General features: G+C 45.2%; 1 protein-coding gene across 6 annotated transcripts in view; it reads left to right on the forward strand.

Annotated features, from left to right (window-relative positions):
- Positions 1 to 20,241, forward strand: part of LOC106569453 (ephrin type-A receptor 3-like) — a 242,004-nt gene that overhangs the window by 140,259 nt on the left and 81,504 nt on the right. For all 6 annotated transcript variants that reach the window (XM_045694303.1, XM_045694304.1, XM_045694299.1 and 3 more), the window contains exon 6: positions 5,927 to 6,082. In XM_045694303.1, coding sequence (XP_045550259.1) covers positions 5,927 to 6,082 — 156 coding nt within the window. The remainder of the gene's footprint in view (positions 1 to 5,926; positions 6,083 to 20,241) is intronic.

Raw genomic sequence — 20,241 nt, forward strand, 5'->3', positions numbered from 1 at the left:
TAACGTGACACTTCCTACGTCTTCCATGGGCGCTCAGAGCCCGGGAAAAAACAGAATGTCGTCATCCCAGCCCCAGGCTGAAACACATTATCGCCTTTCTCAAGTGGCCGATCAAGGGACTGTGGGCTTAGGCGCGTGCCCTGGCCGCCCCCGTCTTTGTGAATATTATCGCTTTTTTACGAGATAAATTGCATAAAAATTCATTTTAAACAGCGGTTGACATGCTTCGAAGTACGGTAATGGAATATTTAGAATTTTTTTGTCATGAATTGCGCCATGCGCGCGACCCTGATTTACCATTTCGGATAGTGTGTGGGACGCACGAACAAAACGCCGCTATTCGGATATAACGATGGATTATTTTGTACCAAACCAACATTTGTTATTGAAGTAGCAGTCCTGGGACTGCATTCTGACGAAGACAACAAAAGGTAATCAAACTTTTATAATAGTAAATCTGATTTTGGTGAAGGCTAAACTTGCCGGGTGTCTAAATAGCTAGCCCGTGATGGCTGGGCTATGTACTTAGAATATTGCAAAATGTGCTTTCACCAAAAAGCTGTTTTAAAATCGGACATATCGAGTGCATAGAGGAGTTCTGTATCTATAATTCTTAAAATAATTGTTATGCTTTTTGTGAACGTTTATCGTGAGTAATTTAGTAAATTGTTAGCAAATTCCCCGGAAGTCAGACCCCCCGGAAGTATGCTAGTTCTGAACGTCACATGCTAATGTAAAAAGCTGTTTTTTGATATAAATATGAACTTGATTGAACAAAACATGCATGTATTGTATAACATAATGTCCTAGGTGTGTCATCTGATGAAGATCATCAAAGGTTAGTGCTGCATTTAGCTGTCTTCTGGGTTTTTGTGACATTATATGCTAGCTTGAAAAATGGGTGTCTGATTATTTCTGGCTTGGTACTCTGCTGACATAATCTAATGTTTTGCTTTCGCTGTAAAGCCTTTTTGAAATCGGACAGTGTGGTTAGATAAAGGAGAGTCTTGTCTTTAAAATGCTGTGAAATAGTCATATGTTTGAAAAATTGAAGTTTTTGTATTTTTGAGGAATTTGTAATTCGCGCCACGCCTATCATTGGATATTGGAGCAGGTGTTCTGCTAGCGGAACGTCTATATGTAAGAGGTTAAAACACTTGATTGTTGCTTTAGCAGTATGCTTAGGGTCATTGTCCTGCTGGAAGGTGAACCTCTGTCCCAGTCTCAAATCTCTGGAAGACTAAAACAGGTTTCCCTCAGGAATTTCCCTGTATTTAGCGCCATCTATCATTCCTTCAATTCTAACCAGTTTCCCAGTCCCTGCCGATGAAAAACATCCCCACAGCATGATGCTGCCACCAACATGCTTCACTGTGGGGATGATGTTCTCGGGGTGATGAGAGGTGTTGGGTTTGCGCCAGACATAGCGTTTTCCTTGATGGCAAAAAAGCTCAATTTTAGTCTCATCTGACCAGAGTACCTTCTTCCATATGTTTGGGGAGTCTCCCACTTGCCTTTTGGTGAACACCAAACATGTTTTTTTTTTTTTCTTTAATTAAGCAATGGCTTTTTTCTGTCCACTCTTTACGTAAAGCCTAGCTCTGTGGAGTGTACGGCTTAAAGTGGTCCTATGGACAGATACTTCAGTCTCCACTGTGGAGCTTTGCATCTCCTTCAGGGTTATCTTTGGTATCGTTGTTGCCTCTCTGATTAATGCCCTCCTTGCCTGGTCCGTGAGTTTTGGTGGGCGGCACTCGCTTGGCAGGTTTGTTGTGGTGCCATATTCTTTTAATTTTTTAATAATGGATTTAATGTTGCTCCATGGAATGTTCAAAGTTTCTGATATTTTTTAAAACCCAACCCTGATCTGTACTTCTCCACAACATTGTCCCTGACCTGTTTGGAGAGCTCCTTGGTCTTCATAGTGCCGCTTGCTTGATGGTGCCCCTTGCTTGATGGTGCCCCTTGCTTAGCGGTGTTGCAGACTCTGGGGCCTTTCAGAACAGGTGTATATGTACTGAGATCATGTGACATTTAGATTGCAAAGGTTGTGAATACATATGCACCCACCACTTTTAAGTTTTACAGTTTTTCACTTCACCAATTTGGACTATTTTGTGTATGTCCATTACATGAAATTTAAATAAAAATCCATTTAAATTACAGGTTGTAATGCATCAAAGTAGGAAGAATGCCAAGGGGGGTGAATACTTTTGCAAGGCACAGTTTGTTTGTGTGTACCAGAGAGAGAACTCTCTAGGGCCCTTTTCTCTCCTTCCTCTGTCTTCCCTGTTAGATCTTGGCTCATATAACTAGGTGAGTGTGTGTGTGTGTGTGTGTGTGTGTGTGTGTGTGTGTGTGTGTGTGTGTGTGTGTGTGTGTGTGTGTGTGTGTGTGTGTGTGTGTGTGTGTGTGTGTCCTGTCAGCTGTTGGCTAGGCTGCGGACCGGCATGGAAAAGCGGCTTTTCTCCTGGGACATTTTTCTTCCGGAGAGTTCTGGTTCTGGAACAGGGACACAAAGGACCTCAAAGCTGCTGCAGACAGACAGATAGATAGACAGACAGAGACAGACAGGGGGCCTCGTGCCAGGCCTGGCGTCCTTACAGCTGCCTGATCAAAACCGCCTTGCAGTACCACTGAGTCTGTGTAGACTAAAACCACTCTACTCTGCACTGACGTGTGTGTGTGGGCTTTTTATTTGCCAGAGAAGATTGGGCCACGGTCCCTTCTGTGCTCCCGTCTTCCCTGACGGAAAAAGACACACTTGTACACACAGGCAGTGCTAAGGTCCATATGGGACTGTGCTAGTGGACTTAGCTCCCCTATGATTCATTATTTTCCTAAATATGGCCAAAATACAGCTGGATAAGCCAGAGAGACTAAATTAATGAACATTAATGATTTAATAAGAGAGGGTAGAAGAGACTAAATTAATGAACATTAGTGATTTAATAAGAGAGAGTAGAAGAGACTAAATTAATGAACATTAGTAATTTAGTAAGAGAGAGTAGAAGAGACTAAATGAATGAACATTAGTGATTTAATAAGAGCGAGTAGAAGGGACATGTAAACAATGAGTGGTCTCTTTAGGCCTTTTCTCAACATTTTAGTTCTGGCACAGGTCCGTTCTCCTCTCCTATTTCTATTTTTCTCCCCTCTCTCACTTCTTCAGTTTTTTCCCGGCTCTCTCTCTTTTTCTCTCTCCTGTTAATTGTGTTCTGCTAGGTAATGTGTCTTTTTAGGTAGGTTAGTTATGTTGCAGTCTGATGGTATGTGTGTTTGAGTGAATAAATGGATACTACTTGGTCACATTTGATGTGAATGTGCCTTCTTTTTGTTTGCATTGAGAGGCATTGGTAGCTCAGTTCCTACTATTCCCTGAGCTGCAGCTCACTCGGTGTGTGTGTGTGTGTGTGTGTGTGTGTGTGTGTGTGTGTGTGTGTGTGTGTGTGTGTGTGTGTGTGTGTGTGTGTGTGTGAGGAAGGAAGGAAGGTAATTTACGGCATTGCCGAGGCGAACGACTCGTTGCTTGATTCAATCCATGGCCTTCAGCACCTTCGACACACGCAATCAACACACACTAAACATGCACACACGCTCGTCACACGCAATCAGAACCCAAAGGAATCCATCATGGCATTGATCCATCTGCAGACACACACAAAGCATCTATGGAATTGCGTTTCCAACACCCTCAATCTCCAGACTGTGGATAGGACATGTTCTCTTCAGAGGAGAATAATCACCACATAATAATCACCCCATTCGGAAAGTATTCAGACCCCTTGACTTTTTCCACATTTTGTTACATTACAGCCTTATTCTAAAATTGATTAAATCGTTTTTTGCCCTCATCAATCTACATACAATACCATGTAATGACAAAGCAAAAACCAAATAAATATAACTGAAATATTTACATAAGTATTCAGACCCTTTACTCAGTACTTTGTTGAAATACCTTTGACAGCGATTACAGCCTCGATTCTTCTTGGGTATGACGCTACGAGCTTGGCACACCTGTTTTTGGGGAGTTTCTCCCATTCGTCTCTGCACAGACATTTTCAGGTCTCTCCAGAGATGTTCGATTGAGTTCAAGTCCATGCTCTGGCTGGGCCACTCAAGGACATTCAGAGACTTATCCCGAAGCCACTCCTGCGTTGTCTTGGCTATGTGCTTAGGGTCATTGTCCTGTTGGAAGGTGAGCTTTCGCCCCAGTCTGAGGTCCTGAGCGCTCTGGAGCAGGTTTTCATCAAGGATCTCTGTACTTTGCTCAGTTCATCTTTCCCTCAATTTTTCTTAGGAGTGTCTTCCGTCTGGCCACTCTACCATAAACGCCTGATTCGTGAAGTGCTGCATAGATGGTTGTCCTTCTGGAAGGTTCTCCCATCTCCACAGAGGAACTGTGGAGCTCTGTCAGAGTGACCATCGGGTACTTAGTCACCTCTCTGACCAAGGTCCTTCTCCCCCGATTGCTCAGTTTGGCCAGGCGACCAGCTCTAGGAAGAGTGTTGGTGGTTTCAAACTTCTTCCATTTAAAAAGGATGGAGGCCACTGTGTTCTTGGGGACCTTCAATGCTGCAGACATTTTTTGGTACCCTTCCCCAGAGCTGTGCCTTGACACAATCCTGTCTTGGAGCTCTACGGATAATTCTTTCAACCTCATGGCTTGGTTTTTGCTCTGATATGCACTGTCAACTGTGGGACCTTATAAAGACAGATGTGTACCTTTCCAAATCATGTCCAATCAATTGCATTTACCACTGGTGGACTCCAATCAAGTTGTAGAAATATCTCAAGGATGATCAATGGAAACAGGATGCACCTGAGCTCAATTTCGAGTCTCATAGCAAAGGGTCTGAATACCTATATAACTAAGGTATTTCAGTTTTTATTTTTAATACATTTGCAACCATTTCTAAAATCCTGTTTTCGCTTAGTCATTATGGGGTATTGTGTGTAGATTGATGAGAAAAACATTTATTTAATCCATTTTAGAATAAGGCTGTAGCGTAACAAAATGTGAAAAAAGTCAAGGGGTCTGAATAATTTCCGAATGCACTGTATGTACCGTTTAGCAGACACTTTTATCCAAAGTGTTACAGCATCTTCACTAGTGGTTCACAACCTTCAGAAGTGGCACAGCACCTTCAGTAGTGGTACAGCACCTTCAGTAGTGGTACAGGACCTTCAGTAGTTGTACAGCACCTTCAGTAGTGGTACAGCGCCTTCAGTAGTGGTACAGCGCCTTCAGTAGTGGTACAGCGCCTTCAGTAGTGGTACAGAACCTTCAGAAGTGGTACAGCACCTTCAGTAGTGGTACAGCACCTTCAGTAGTGGTACAGGCCCTTCAGTAGTGTTACAGCACCTTAACTAGTGGTACAGGCCCTTCAGTAGTGGTACAGCACCTTAACTAGTGGTACAGGCCCTTCAGTAGTGTTACAGCACCTTAACTAGTGGTACAGAACCTTCAGTATGTTACAGCACCTTAACTAGTGGTACAGAACCTTCAGTAGTGTTACAGCACCTTAACTAGTGGTACAGGCCATTCAGTAGTGTTACAGCACCTTAAGTAGTGGTACAGAACCTTCAGTAGTGTTACAGCACCTTCAGTATGTTAAAGCACGTTCAGTAGTGTTACATCACCTTCAGCAGTGGTACAGCACCTTCAGTAGTTGTATAGCACCTTCAGTATGTTACAGCACTTTCAGTAGTGTTACATCACCGTCAGTAGTGTTACAGCACCTTCAGTGGTGTTTACACACTTCAGGTTATAGACCCCATAGAAAAATAGAAATAAAGAAATCAAAGGATCTTTGTCTTATTTGTAACCTTGTGTTTTCCAGTTCCCTCCTCTGTCTTACCTTGTAGACCATGTGTTGTGGCAGATTTGTAAGCCTGTGTTTTCTTGTTTTCCTCTCTCCAGCGTGCAGACCAGGCTCCTACAAGGCCTCAGCGACCGACGCCTACTGCACAAAATGCCCGTCACATAGCTCCTCCCACCTAGAGAGAGCCTCTGAGTGTGTGTGTGAGAAAGGCTTCCACCGCGCAGAGACGGACCCACGCTCCATGGCTTGCACACGTGAGTAACACACACACACACACACACACACACAAACGCAAGAACACACATACACGCAAGAACACACATGCACACTCACCTTGACACACTTGTAGACAAGCACTTCCATAAATCATCAGTTGAGTCCATTGTCATTTCATTGACATAGTGCCTTTTGTAAAAGTATTCATTCACAGAGAGCTCTTTATATACATATCTGACTCACCACCTGAATTCAGTATTATGTAACAAAATGTAAAATGGTGTTTTTTACATTGGATAAAAGTAGAGACTCAGAGCTACAAAATTGTATATTATACACTGCATAGCGTCGGACAATAACATTGATGAATACGATGATTCGGTGAGCGAGTTTATTACCAAGTGCATCGGTGATGTTGTACCCACAGCAACTATTAAAACATTCCCCAACCAGAAACCGTGGATTGATGGCAGCATTTGCGCAAAAACTGAAAGCGCGAACCACTGCTTTTAATCAGGGCAAGGCGACCGGAAACATGACCGAATACAAACAGTGTAGCTATTCCCTCCGCAAGGCATTCAAACAAGCTAAGCGTCAGTATAGAGACAAAGTAGAGTCGCAATTCAATGGCTCAGACATGAGAGGTATGTGGCAGGGTCTACAGTCAATCACAGATTATAAAAAGAAAACCAGCCCCGTTGCGGACCACGATGTCTTGCTCCCAGACAAACCAAACAACTTCTTTGCTCGCTTTGAGGACAATACAATGCCACCGACACAGCCACTACCAAAACCTGCGGGCTCTCCTTCACTGCAGCCAACGTGAGTAAAATATTTAAACGTGTTAACCCTCGCAAGGGTGTCCGTGTCCTCAGAGCATGCGCAGACCAGCTGGCTGGTGTGTTTACGGACATATTCAATCAATCCTTATCCCAGTCTGCTGTTCCCACATGCTTCAAGAGGGCCACCATTGTTCCTGTTCCCAAGAAAGCTAAGGTAACTGAGTTAAATGACTATCGCCCCGTAGCACTCACTTCCGTCATCATGAAGTGCTTTGAGAGACTAGTCAAGGACCATATCACCTCCACCCTACCTGTCACCCTAGACCCACTTCAATTTGCTTACCGCCCCAATATGTCCACAGACGACGGAATCGCAATCACACTGCACACTGCTCTAACCCATCTGGACAAAAGGAATACCTATGTAAGAATGCTGTTCATCAACTACAGCTCAGCATTTAACACCATAGTACCCTTCAAACTCGTCATTAAGCTCGAGACCCTGGGTCTTGAAGAAATTTGGTTTGTCACAAAAACACTCACAAACTTTTACAGATGCACAATCGAGAGCATCCTTTCGAGCAGTATCGCCGCCTGGTACGGCAGCTGCTCCGCCCACAACCGTAAGGCTCTCCAGTGAGTAGTGAGGTCTGCACAACGCATCACCGGGGGCAAACTACCTGCTCTCCAGAACACCGACACCACCCGATGTCACAGGAAGGCCAAAAAGATTATCAAGGACAACAACCACCCGAGCCACTGCCTGTTCACACTGCTATCATCCAGAAGGCGAGGTCAGTACAGGTGCATCAAAGCTGGGACCGAGAGACTGAAAAACAGCTTCTATCTCAAGGCCATCAGACTGTTAAAACAGCCATCACTAACATTGAGTGGCTGCTGCCAACATACTGACTCAAATCTCTAGCCACTTTAATAATAAAAAATTGGATGTAATAAATGTATCACTAGCCACTTTAAACAATGCCACATTATATAATGTTTACATACCCTACATTACTCATCTCATATGTATATACTGTACTCTATACTAACTACTGCATCTTGCCTATGCCGTTCGGCCATCGCTCATCCATATATTTGTATGTACATATTCTTATTCATTCCTTTACACTTTGAGGCAAACCTCTTCAAAGCTAGGAGCGTTTGTCACAAATTAAGTGGGAAACTGTCACCAAAGTCAGCCCAGAATTCAAGTTCTTTCGAACATGACAGTACCTGTATGTTTGTTTCTCTGTCCTGGTCCACCCAGGCCGCAGGTAAGGTCAAGGATAGCAGGGTTCGGTACACAAATCTGGTTCTCGGTAGGTCCAGGTCTAAATGCCAACAGGTAAGTCCAAAACAGTCCAGCTCATACACGGTAAATCCAGCCAATGTAGATTGTCTCTTTCTCTATGGTTCATAGATCCTTCCCGCCCTCTCCCTCTCTTCCTGGTTTTTCTTGACCCTTTATCTGTGGGTCGGCTCCACCTTCTGAGGGTTCCCTTTGCTTCTGGGAATTGTAGTTTTGGCAGTCGGCCATTTTGTGATCTGTAGTTCTGATCGGGGTGGCTATTTTAGTGATCGGGCAGAGCCCGTTTATTAGTTCTGCCCTCACATATCTGCCATTTATCACTCGACCCCCTTCTTTGCCACACATCTCCCCCCTAGATCCGACCCCCTAGGTCGGGCTACTGCAGCAAAATATGCGTGCATGCGGGATAACCCATCCACATTTCCCATTTCCTTTCCTGCTCTGTGTTTCAAGTCAAAGTGAAACGGTTGGAGACTCAAAAACCACCGCATCACCGAGCGTTCTTCTCTTTAGCCCTATGCATTCAGGTGAGTGGTGCATGGTCACTGATGAGGGTGAAGTGGCGCCCCAGCAGGTAGTATTTCAGGCTTTCCAGAGCCCACTTTACTGCCAGCGCCTCTTTCTCAACAACTGAGTAGTTGGTTTCCCGTGGTTCCAGCTTCCTGCTTAAAAACAGGATGGGGTGTTCCACCCCTTCTACCTCTTGGGACAGCACTGCTCCCAAGCCGACCTCTGAGGCATCCGTCTGAACCACAAACTCTCTCTCAAAGTCTGGTACCACCAGCACTGGATTACAGCAGAGGGCCTCCAGTAATGTCCTAAATGCTTTGGTGGCCCTTTCATCCCACTTGACCATGTTTGGCCCTCTGGCTCTAGTCATGTCGGTGAGTGGGGCGGCCACTGTGGCATAACTTGGGATGAACTTCCGGTAGTACCCGGTCAGCCCTAGGAAGGCTCGAACCTGCTTCTTATTTACTGGTTTCGGCCATTCTCTAATTGCCTCCACCTTCTTACGTTGGGGTTTGATTAATCCTCTTCCCACGGTGTATCCCAGATACTCCGTTTCCTCTAACCCCACGTAACACTTGGCAGGGTTCTCCGTGAGCCCTGCCTTTCTAAGGGTGTCTAACACTGCCTGTACCCGAGGTAAGTGGGATTCCCAATCTGGGCTGTAGATCCCCACGTCATCTAAATAAGCTGCGGTGTATGCTTGGTGCGGTTTTAGGACCTTGTCCATGAGCCGTTGAAAGGTGGCTGGGGCCCCGTGTAGGCCGAATGGCATGACGGTGTATTGAAACAAACCGTCAGGGGTTGCAAAGGCTGTCTTTTCTTTGGCCCTGGGGGTCAGAGGAATTTGCCAGTACCCTTTTGTCAGGTCCAGGGTCGTAATGTACCGAGCTTTACCAACTTTCTCCAGTAGTTCGTCTACTCTGGGCATGGGGTAGGCATCAAACTTGGAGATTTCATTTACCTTCCGAAAGTCGTTACAGAACCGCAAAGACCCATCGGGCTTGGAGACCATCACAATTGGGCTAGACCACTCACTATGTGACTCTTTGATCACTCCAGCTGTCAACATTTTCTCCGTCTCTGCTCTAATCGCTGCCTGTCAAGCCTCGGGTACCCGATATGGCCTCATGCTCACTTTTCTCCCTGGTAGGGAAACGATATCATGAGCTGTAACCTCAGTTCGGCCGGGTACCTCTGAAAACACATCTCTGTTTTTCTGGATCAGGGTCTTTACTTCCTGTACTTGTGCTGGGGACAGAGTAGGTGAAATATTTACTTTGGCTGTCTCCTGAGTGTGTTTGGGGTACGTGACCATTAGTGTTTCTCTCTCTCTCCATGCTTTTAACAGGTTTATGTGATAGATCTGTTCCTGGGGCCGTCGACCTGGCTGTCGGATCCGATAATTAACTTCTCCTATTCTCTCCAGTACCTCATATGGTCCTTTCCATGTGGCTAGTAGTTTGCACTCTACCGTGGGAATCAGCACTAACACCTTATCTCCCGGTTGAAATTCCCTCAGGGTAGCCTGCCGGTTATAAGTGTGCCGCTGGTGCTATTGTGCTTGTCTCATGTGCTCTCTGACGATGGGCATGACTGTGGCTATCCTGTTTTGCATTGCCGTGACGTGCTCTATGACACTAGTATACGGGGTGGATTGGTGTTCCCAGGTTTCCCGGGCGATGTCTAAGATTCCCCGGGGTTGCCTCCCATATACCAGCTCAAAGGGAGAAAACCCCAGCGAGGCTTGAGGAACCTCTCTAATGGCAAACATCAGATATGGCAACATGCAATCCCAGTTTTTCCCATCCTTGTCGATTACCTTCCTGAGCATTGACTTCAGGGTCCGGTTGAATCTTTCAACCAGCCCGTCCGTCTGTGGATGGTAAACCGATGTCCTCAACTGTTACATCTGCCACAATTTACAAAGGTCCGCCATAAGGCGGGACATAAAGGGGGTCCCCTGGTCAGTAAGGATCTCCTTTGGGACCCCTACCCTGGTGAACAATAGCACTAGTTCCTTGGCGATATTTTTGGAAGCCATTGTCCGAAGGGGAATGGCTTCTGGGTAGCGAGTGGCATAATCTAGAATGACCAGAATGTATTGGTGCCCTCTGGCGGATTTGGGTAGTGGGTCCACTATATCCATCGCTATCCTCTCAAATGGCGTTTCGATTATGGGGAGTGGCACTAACGGGCTTCTAAACGCTGGTCGGGGAGCTGTTACCTGGCACTCCGGGCACTCTCCACAATGCCGAGCCACTTCAGCCTGAATTCCTGGCCAGTAAAACCTCCTTACAATCCGGTCTCGGGTTTTATCGATACCAAGGTGTCCACCCAGAATGTGCCCATGAGCTAGATCCAGTACTGTCTTCCTATACCGGGTGGGGACCAACTGTTCCACCACATCAACCCCTATTTTTGAGACTCTGTACACCAAACCATTTTTCATGATGAAGTGGGGAAAACTATTAGGTATCATCCCATCACTTATGGGAGTACCATCTACGACCTGCACGTCTGCTCTGGCTTGCTGCAGGGTTGGATCCTGGTGTTGGGCCTTCCCGAAATTAGTCATGGACCCTGCCAGGTCTGCTGGTTCTAGATAGTCGTCCTCTGGATTCAGATCGACCCCAGCCCCACTAATACTGGGCTGTTCATTATCAACAAGGTTTGCCACTTCATCCTCATCCTCCCCTACTAGTACCTGTGAGGTTGGCCCCTGGGAGACCTCTTTTCTTGGCCTTGGTTGAAGGCCCCATGCTTCTTCCTGCTTGGTCAGGGTTGTTGGCTTCTCAAATATGCCGTTCTTTTGGCCTAACTTCGCAAAGTTAGGAAAGTATCTACCCAATATTACATCATATGGCATCTTTGGGACCACGCCGACTTCATAATCCAGCAGACCGTCGTCTGTTTGTATGCTCACTAATGCTGTGGGGTACAGACGGGTATCCCCATGAATGCACGTAACACTGATATCCTGACTTGTATCCAGTTTATGAGTCGGCACTAGGTTTGCAACGACCAGGGTTAGCATACTGCCGGAATCCAGTAGTGCTTCAACCTCTTTCCCTTCAACCTTCACCCTGCACATATGTTTGTTTCTTGATCTTTCAAATACAGTGGTTACCACAGGACATGCATACCATATCTCATCTTCTTTTTCACCGAGGTTACATTGCATTGGTTCTTTTTTAATAGGGCAGTAGGCTGCAATATGTCCCGGTCGATTACAATTGTAACAGATAATAGAGTTTCGGGGGGGAGACCTCCTCGACCCCCAGTCCCGGTTTCCGGCTTTTTCCTTAGTGTCTCGGCCCGATTCTGATTGTTTCCTCATGGCCCCATGCTGCTCTCCTCCCCCTCCACCTGTTGGGACAGTCTTACCCTGTCCGCTGGTTCGCCCAGGCCTGGGGAATGGGAATCTTTCCTCCTGCGCCTGCTCAGCTGTTCCTGCCGTACAATACCGTTCAACCAGGCCCACGAGATGGTCGGCGGAAAGTACCTCGTTCTGGCCAACCCATCGTCGCACTTCTTGGGGTAGACCTCGCTGAAACTGGTTGAGTACGATGGTCTCGACAACCTCGGCGGACGAACGGGTCTCCGGTCGCAACCATTTCCGTGCCAAGTGAATCAAGTCGAACATCTGTGTTCGGGGGGGTTGTCCCGGTCTGTAGGACCACTGATGGAAGCGGTGTGCCCTCACGGTATCGGTCACTCCCAGTCTAGTCAGAATCTCTCCCTTGAGTTTATCGTAATCCTGTGCATCCTTCAACTCCAGGTCGAAATATGCTTTTTGAGCGTCCCTTGCCAGGTATGGTGCCAGAAGCCCTGCCCATTCTTCTTTCGGCCACTTCTCCCTCTCTGCCGTCCTTTCGAAGGTGGTAAGATATGCTTCCACATCATCCTGCGCTGTCATTTTTTTAAGAAAAGGATTGGCCCACCTTTGGATATTTGCAGCTGGTAACTGAGCCCCAATTTGGTCCGCTAGCCCCTTTAGGCCTTCTCTTAACTCACGGGTGTTTCTCTCTTGCTCTTCTCTGAGCAGCTGGTTGGTGCGGTGCTGGACCTGGACCTGTAACGTGTCCTGATACATTCGCATTGCATCCTGATGAGCTATTTGCTGAGCTCTAGTTGCCTCGTGTTGGGCGGCCGCCGCTTGTAACAGGGCCTGTATGGCTCCCTCCATACTAATTTTCCTGAAAAAAAACTGTCCTAACCAAACAAAGCCACAAAAAAAAAACCTGACTCCCCTTTGGAGTGCTAACTAAAATTAAAGTTCTTTCAAACATGACAGTACCTGTATGTTTTTTTCTCTGTCCTGGTCCACCCAGGCCGCAGGTAAGGTCAAGGATAGCAGGGTTCGGTACACAAATCTGGTTCTCGGTAGGTCCAGGTCTAAACGCCAACAGGTAAGTCCAAAACAGTCCAGCTCGTACACTGTAAATCCAGCCAATGTAGATTGTCTCTTTCTCTATGGTTCATAGATCCTTCCCGCCCTCTCCCTCTCTTCCTGGTTTTTCTTGACCCTTTATCTGTGGGTCGGCTCCACCTTCTGAGGGTTCCCCTTGCTTCTGGGAATTGTAGTTTTGGCAGTCGGCCATTTTGTGATCTGTAGTTCTGATCGGGGTGGCCATTTTAGTGATCGGGCAGAGCCCGTTTATTAGTTCTGCCCTCACATATCTGCCATTTATCACTCGACCCCCTTCTTTGCCACAACTTGTATAAGTGTGTATAAGGTAGTTGTTGTGAAATTGTTAGATTACTTGTTAGATATTACTCCATGGTCAGAACTGGAAGCACAAGCATTTCGCTACACTTGCATTAACATCTGCTAACCATGTGTATGTGACAAATAAAATTTGATTTGATTTGATGGGAAAGTAATTCTGCTTTGAAAGTTAATCAACTTGTAAACTCACTTTTGCAAAAAATCACCTTTGATTGTTTTGGTATCTTGTGAAGAGCTCCTCTTTGTCAACACCCATTCAGCATTGTTCACACCCTCCTCAACTTTCTTGTGAAGAGCTCCTCTTTGTCAACACCCATTCAGCTTTGTTCACACCCTCTTCAACTTTCTTGTGAAGTGCTCCTTTTTGTCAACACCCATTCAGCATTGTTCACACCCTCTTCAACTTTCTTGTGAAGTGCTCCTCTTTGTCAACACCCATTCAGCATCGTTTACACCCTCTTCAACTTTCTTGTGAAGAGCTCCTCTTTGTCAACACCCATTCAGCATCGTTTACACCCTCTTAAACTTTAGCCCCACACATCTTGTTTTGTTCTCGGAGTGCATGCTCTGGCCGATGATTTGTTTGCTTCTGGATAACACAAAAACAGCCTAACCAGCTCTGCTGGCAACAATTACATTACGCTTTTTTGCAGACGTTTACTGACACCGGCCATATTCAACGGGTGTTGTACACACGTCACGTAACGTTAGCTAACGAGCCAGCCAGTGAACGTTAGCTAGTTAAACAACAATGAACAAAGTGCCAACAATGCCACAGTGCTGGGACCTAACCAACCAGGTTCAATGTTACCTAGCTAACATTAGGCTATAACTAGAAAAGCAAACGGCTCTGGGAACGTCAGGTAGGGAGACAGCCAGCTAACGTTAGCTAGCTAGCTAACAGTACACTTTAGCTTGAAATGAAACCACTTCCTGTCAAAATTAGAAACGTGTAATATCTGAAAATGTAGCTAGATAACGCTAGACTATCTTACCTATATACATCATCATGCATGATGGATGCGTCTCCCTGTCAGGAATGCCATACCACGGTTGCCCTTAGTTTGAAGATGTAATCAAGAGACAGGTGTTTTCTCCATCTCTTTACCTATCATACTCTAATTCCACTGATTTCAAAACTCTATCCTCCAAAAGGTGGAGAGCAACACTTATGCAGCTCCCCTACACATTAAAAAAAAAGCGGCATTCGACAGGATTATCAACACAGACTGACGAGCTAAAATAGACAGAAGCCTTCAATATGACACACCAATCCGAACTCCTCTTTCGGAATTTCCAGCCCACTCACTATCTCAGCCAATCATGGCTAGCAGGAAGGTTGCTTCCTTTTTTTGTGGCTTAACCAACAAGGCTGGTAATTTAACAATTTCATTTGTATTTACAGATGGCATACAACTTTGTTATTAAGGCACATGAAAGTTCACATGTTCTAAATATTTTTTACATTCAAACGGCTGTCCTGCGAAGTCGTGACTTGCGACATATGACTAGTTTCCTGAATCAGGTCACATATATCACTGCTCTCCTTGACATCACTTTAGTTTGTCCGTCTGATCCTATAGACCCTTTTCCAGTACATGACACGCTGACGTCAAGAACAGATGCGCACGAATCTTGGCTGCAGTAAAAAAAGCCATCGCCATCTGCCCCCATTCAAAATAGTCTAGATTTACATTTTTATTACTTCTAAGCAAAATAACTTTTTTGAGTTTGAGTTTATTTTTATTTTTACATTAATCAACGTTTCAGTAAAAGTGCCGGTTTCAGCCAGCCGGCTAATTTTCAACCGCAGCCCCTGGGCAGGTTATTAAAAACAATTTCAATAAAAATACAGACAATCATTGAGCAGTGAGCACACACAGAGCAACATAGGACAAGCAAGACGTAGCATGCAGACAGAGCAACATAGCACAAAAAGCAACAAGACAAAATCCATAAAAGCAACAAAGTGTTTCCACACCTCACAAGCTACAGACAACATGGAAAGCGACAATACACAGCTAGGGATTATGTTCACAAGTCTGATTGGCCTTTAGCCATGTCTTCATGTTTTTTTTTGTGTAAGTGTAATAGGTGGTGCAGTTATGTGTCTGATGGCAGTGTATTCCAAACATGGGAAGCTCTCACAGAGAAAGCAGATTGACTAAATGTGCTTTTCCTCAAGGGAACTATACAGTCACCTTTCATGGCAGACCTTGTGGATCTGCTGCCATATGTTTGGGTTTTCTGTTTAACAAAAGTACTGAGTGGAGGGGGAGCCAGGCCATTTAAGATCTTGAATACAAGACTTGCGTCGGTGTATTGCACAAGATTTTTCCAACTCAGGAGCTCATGCTTTCTGACGATGTAACAGTGATGATGGCTATTGGGCTTCCTATCAAGCACTTTGAGAGCCTGTTTGTAGACAGACTGAATGGGTTTTAATGTTGTACAGCAAGCTTGGGCCCAACTAGTCAAGCAGTATGTTAAGTGGAGGAGTATTATAGATTTGAAGTACAGTTTTGCTACCTCTGTAGTCAAACAATTTCGTAAAATTGGAAATTAGCTAGGTTGAATTTGCTTATTAGAATGACCTTTTTCACCTGCTTTTTAAAAGAGAGGTTAGAATCAAGTATGATGCCAAGGTACTTAAAATCAGATACCACGTGGAGCTTCTCCTCTGACACATAGACATCTGGTTAAGTAGCATCAGTTGCCCTCTTTGTGAAGAACATGCAGACAGTTTTTTACACATTGAGGTGCAAACATGAGTCACTGAGCCACTTTGTAACCTGGACCATTACAGTAGTGAGTTCTTGTGCAGCTTGTTGTTTGCTCTTTGCATGCACATATTTCACTGTATCATCTGCATACATTTGAACTTCAGACCCAGTACAGACAGAAGGCAGATCATTAACCTCTTACATCTAGACGTTCTGCTAGCGGAACACCTGCTCCAATATCCAATGATGGGCGTGGCGCGAAATACAAATTCCTCTGAAATCCGAAAACTTCAATTTTTCAAACATATGACTATTTCACAGCATTTTAAAGACAAGACTCTCGTTAATCTAACCACACTGTCCGATTTCAAAAAGGCTTTACAGCGAAAGCAAAACGTTAGATTATGTCAGCAGAGTACCCAGCCAGAAATAATCAGACACCCATTTTTCAAGCTAGCATATAATGTCACATAAACCCAAACCACAGCTAAATGCAGCACTAACCTTTGATGATCTTCATCAGATGACACACCTAGGACATTATGTTATACAATACATGCATGTTTTGTTCAATCAAGTTCATATTTATATCAAAAAACAGCTTTTTACATTAGCATGTGACGTTCAGAACTAGCATACCCCCCGCAAACTTCCGGGGAATTTACTAACAATTTACTAAATCACTCACGATAAACGTTCACAAAAAGCATAACAATTATTTTAAGAATTATAGATACAGAACTCCTCTATGCACTCGATATGTCCGATTTTAAAATAGCTTTTTGGTGAAAGCACATTTTGCAATATTCTAAGTACATAGCCCAGCCATCACGGGCTAGCTATTTAGACACCCGGCAAGTTTAGCCTTCACTTAGCCTTCACCAAAATCAGATTTACTATTACAAAAGTTTGATTACCTTTTGTTGTCTTCGTCAGAATGCACTCCCAGGACTGCTACTTCAATAACAAATGTTGGTTTGGTCCAAAATAATCCATCGTTATATCCGAATAGCGGCGTTTTGTTCGTGCGTTCCAGAAACTATCCGAAATGGTATATCAGGGTCGCGCGCATGGCGCATTTCGTGACAAAAAAATTCTAAATATTCCATTACCGTACTTCGAAGCATGTCAACCGCTGTTTAAAATGAATTTTTATGCAATTTATCTCGTAAAAAAGCGATAATATTCCGACCGGGAATCTCCTTTTCGGTAAACAGAGGAAAAAACACAAAGACGGGGGCGGCCAGTGCACGCGCCTAAGCCCACAGTCCCTTGATCGGCCACTTGAGAAAGGCGATAATGTGTTTCAGCCTGGGGCTGGAATGACGACATTCAGGTTTTTCCCGGGCTCTGAGAGCCTATGGAAGACGTAGGAAGTGTCACGTTAGAGCAGAGATCCTTTGTAATGGATAGAGATGGCAAAGAAGTTCAAGAAATGGTCAGACAGGGTACGTCCTGTACAGACTCTTCTCACGTTTTGGCCTGCCAAATGAGTTCTGTTATACTCACAGACACCATTCAAACAGTTTTAGAAACTTTGGAGTGTTTTCTATCCAAAGCTAATAATTATATGCATATTCTAGTTTCTGGGCAGGACTAATAATCAGATTAAATCGGGTACGTTTTTTTATCCAGCCGTGAAAATACTGCCCCCTAGCCATAACAGGTTAATGTACAGGCTGAACAAGAGGGGCCTCAGTATTAACCCTTGGGGCACGCCCGCATCATAGCTTTGAGTGCTTACATATGCTTCTCATATGCTTACAATGATGTTTTGATTCTTGCTTGAACAGTCGCTAAGATTATATTTGGTTATAATGATTGCAAAATAACTATTTTGGATGCAGCAGTTCTTAGCTGAATGCTAACACTCATTGATATAGGCTGTATCAAAAGCCATCAAAGAGCCTTTTTACTGGTTGATTTTTAAGTGTTTTTTTTATTTTTAATGCAGCTGATTTTCAATGATGACACAAACATATTAAACAGGACAGTCACACAAGCCTTAAAATCTAATTATAATCCAAAAGTAGTGTGAAGTGCACTCATAAGCAACATGTAAAAAGAGGCTTTTTTTGCTGGAGTTCTGTAAGAACTCCCCCTTGTTCTGCCACCAACTTGTGTGCATCGTCCTTGTACGTCAATTTTATTTTTACTTATTTAATTCACCTTTATTTAACTAGGCAAGTCAGTTAAGAACAAATTCTTATTTACAATGATGGCCTACCCGGGCAAACCCTAACCCGGACGACGCTGGGCTTATTGTGCGCCGCCCAATGGGACTCCCAATCATGGCCGGTTGTGATACAGCCTGACTCTATCAGATGACACTGATACCATGATTCAGTGATACTCTCTGATATTTAGTGATGCTCCTGTAGAGAGTCTGTTTCTATATCTTTCTGTCTGAGTCTACCAGAGATACCGGGCATCGAGGGGCACCAACCACAAACCACATCCTGATCTCCTACAGAGAGAGCAAGAAAAAGAGAGGGAGCGAGAGGGAGAGCGGGAGAGGGGGAGAGAGAGAGAGAGAGAGAGAGAGAGAGAGAGAGAGAGGGAGAGAGAGAGAGAGAGAGATAGAGAGGGAGGGAGATAGAGAGGGAGGGAGAAGAGAAGAAGAGAGAGGCGGATGGAGGGAGAGAGAGGATTGTAAGAGGGGGTAGAGAGAAAGGATTGTAGAGGGGGTAGAGAGACGATTGCAGAGAGGGGTAGAGAGAGAGAGAGGATTGTAGAGGGGGTAGAGAGAGAAGAGAGAGAGGATTGTAGAGGGGGTAGAGAGACGATTGTAGAGAGGGGTAGAGAGAGAGAGGAAGAGAGTATGAGGCACACACACGTGTTGGAGTCAAACCCAGATCAATCCCATACATCGTTGCAGCAGGTGTGATGTGACAGGGGATATCAGCTGGAAATGAGAAACGACTTCTGCAGATGTCACCTCGCCACACACACACACACACACACACACACACACACACACACACACACACACACACACACACACACACACACACACACACACACACAGGTACATATGTCTGTCGCTCACTCGATCTTCTGTCTCTCCATCACTCTCTTTCTACATGCTATAATCTCTCTGTCTCTCCATCACTCTCTTTCTACATGCTATAATCTCTCCGTCTCTCCATCACTCTCTTTCTACATGCTATAATCTCTCTGTCTCTCCATCACTCTCTTTCCACATGCTATAATCTCTCTGTCTCTCCATCGCGCTCTTTCTACATGCTATAATCTCTCTGTCTCTCCATCACTCTCTTTCTACATGCTATAATCTCTCTCTCCATCACTCTCTTTCTACATGCTATAATCTCTCTGTCCCTCCATCATTCTCTTTCTACATGCTATAATCTCTCCATCACTCTTTTCCACATGCTATAATCTCTGTCTCTCTCTCTCTGAGAAGGAGGTGATGAGGAGATGAGCTTGTTTGGGTGGGTTGAAAGGTGAGGATAGGTCAGGATGTGGGAGAGGAGAGGTGTTAGAAAGAGGTGGAACGGGGGTGAAATAGGGGTGAGAGAGGAGTGTAAATTACAATACGGAAGAGCTGAGATCAGTAGAGGAGAACACGAAGAAGGGAGAGGAGGATAGGGGAGAGGAGAGAATGCGAGGGGGAAGGGAGAGGAGGATAGGATGTGAGGGGGAAGGGATAGGAGGATAGGGGAGAGAGGAGAGGATGTGAGGGGGAAGTGAGAGAGAGAGGAGAGGATGTGAGGGGGCAGGGAGAGGAAGATAGGGGAGAGGGGGAAGGGAGAGGAGGATAGGGGAGAGAGGAGAGGATGTGAGGGGGAAGTGAGAGAGAGAGGAGAGGATATGAGGGAGAAGGGAGAGGAGGAGAGGATGTGAGGGGGAAGGGAGAGGAAGATAGGGGAGAGAGGAGAGGATGTGAGGGGGAAGGGAGAGGAAGATAGGGGAGAGAGGAGAGGATGTGAGGGGGAAGCGAGAGGACAACAGAGAAAGGGGCATACATTAGGCTGCCTGTCACACATCATCTGCTGTCATCAGATAGACAGCCTCTATTTCCCTGGCCCTAACCAGCTGCCCTTTACAGAGGCCTGCCACTGGGCAGCCTGATCAGGAAAGGCCCAGGCTTTACAGGCCCCCTGGGCCTCACTACTCCTCC

This window comes from Salmo salar, chromosome ssa14 (genome assembly GCF_905237065.1).
Source record: "Salmo salar chromosome ssa14, Ssal_v3.1, whole genome shotgun sequence".
NCBI classification, from domain to species: domain Eukaryota; kingdom Metazoa; phylum Chordata; class Actinopteri; order Salmoniformes; family Salmonidae; genus Salmo; species Salmo salar.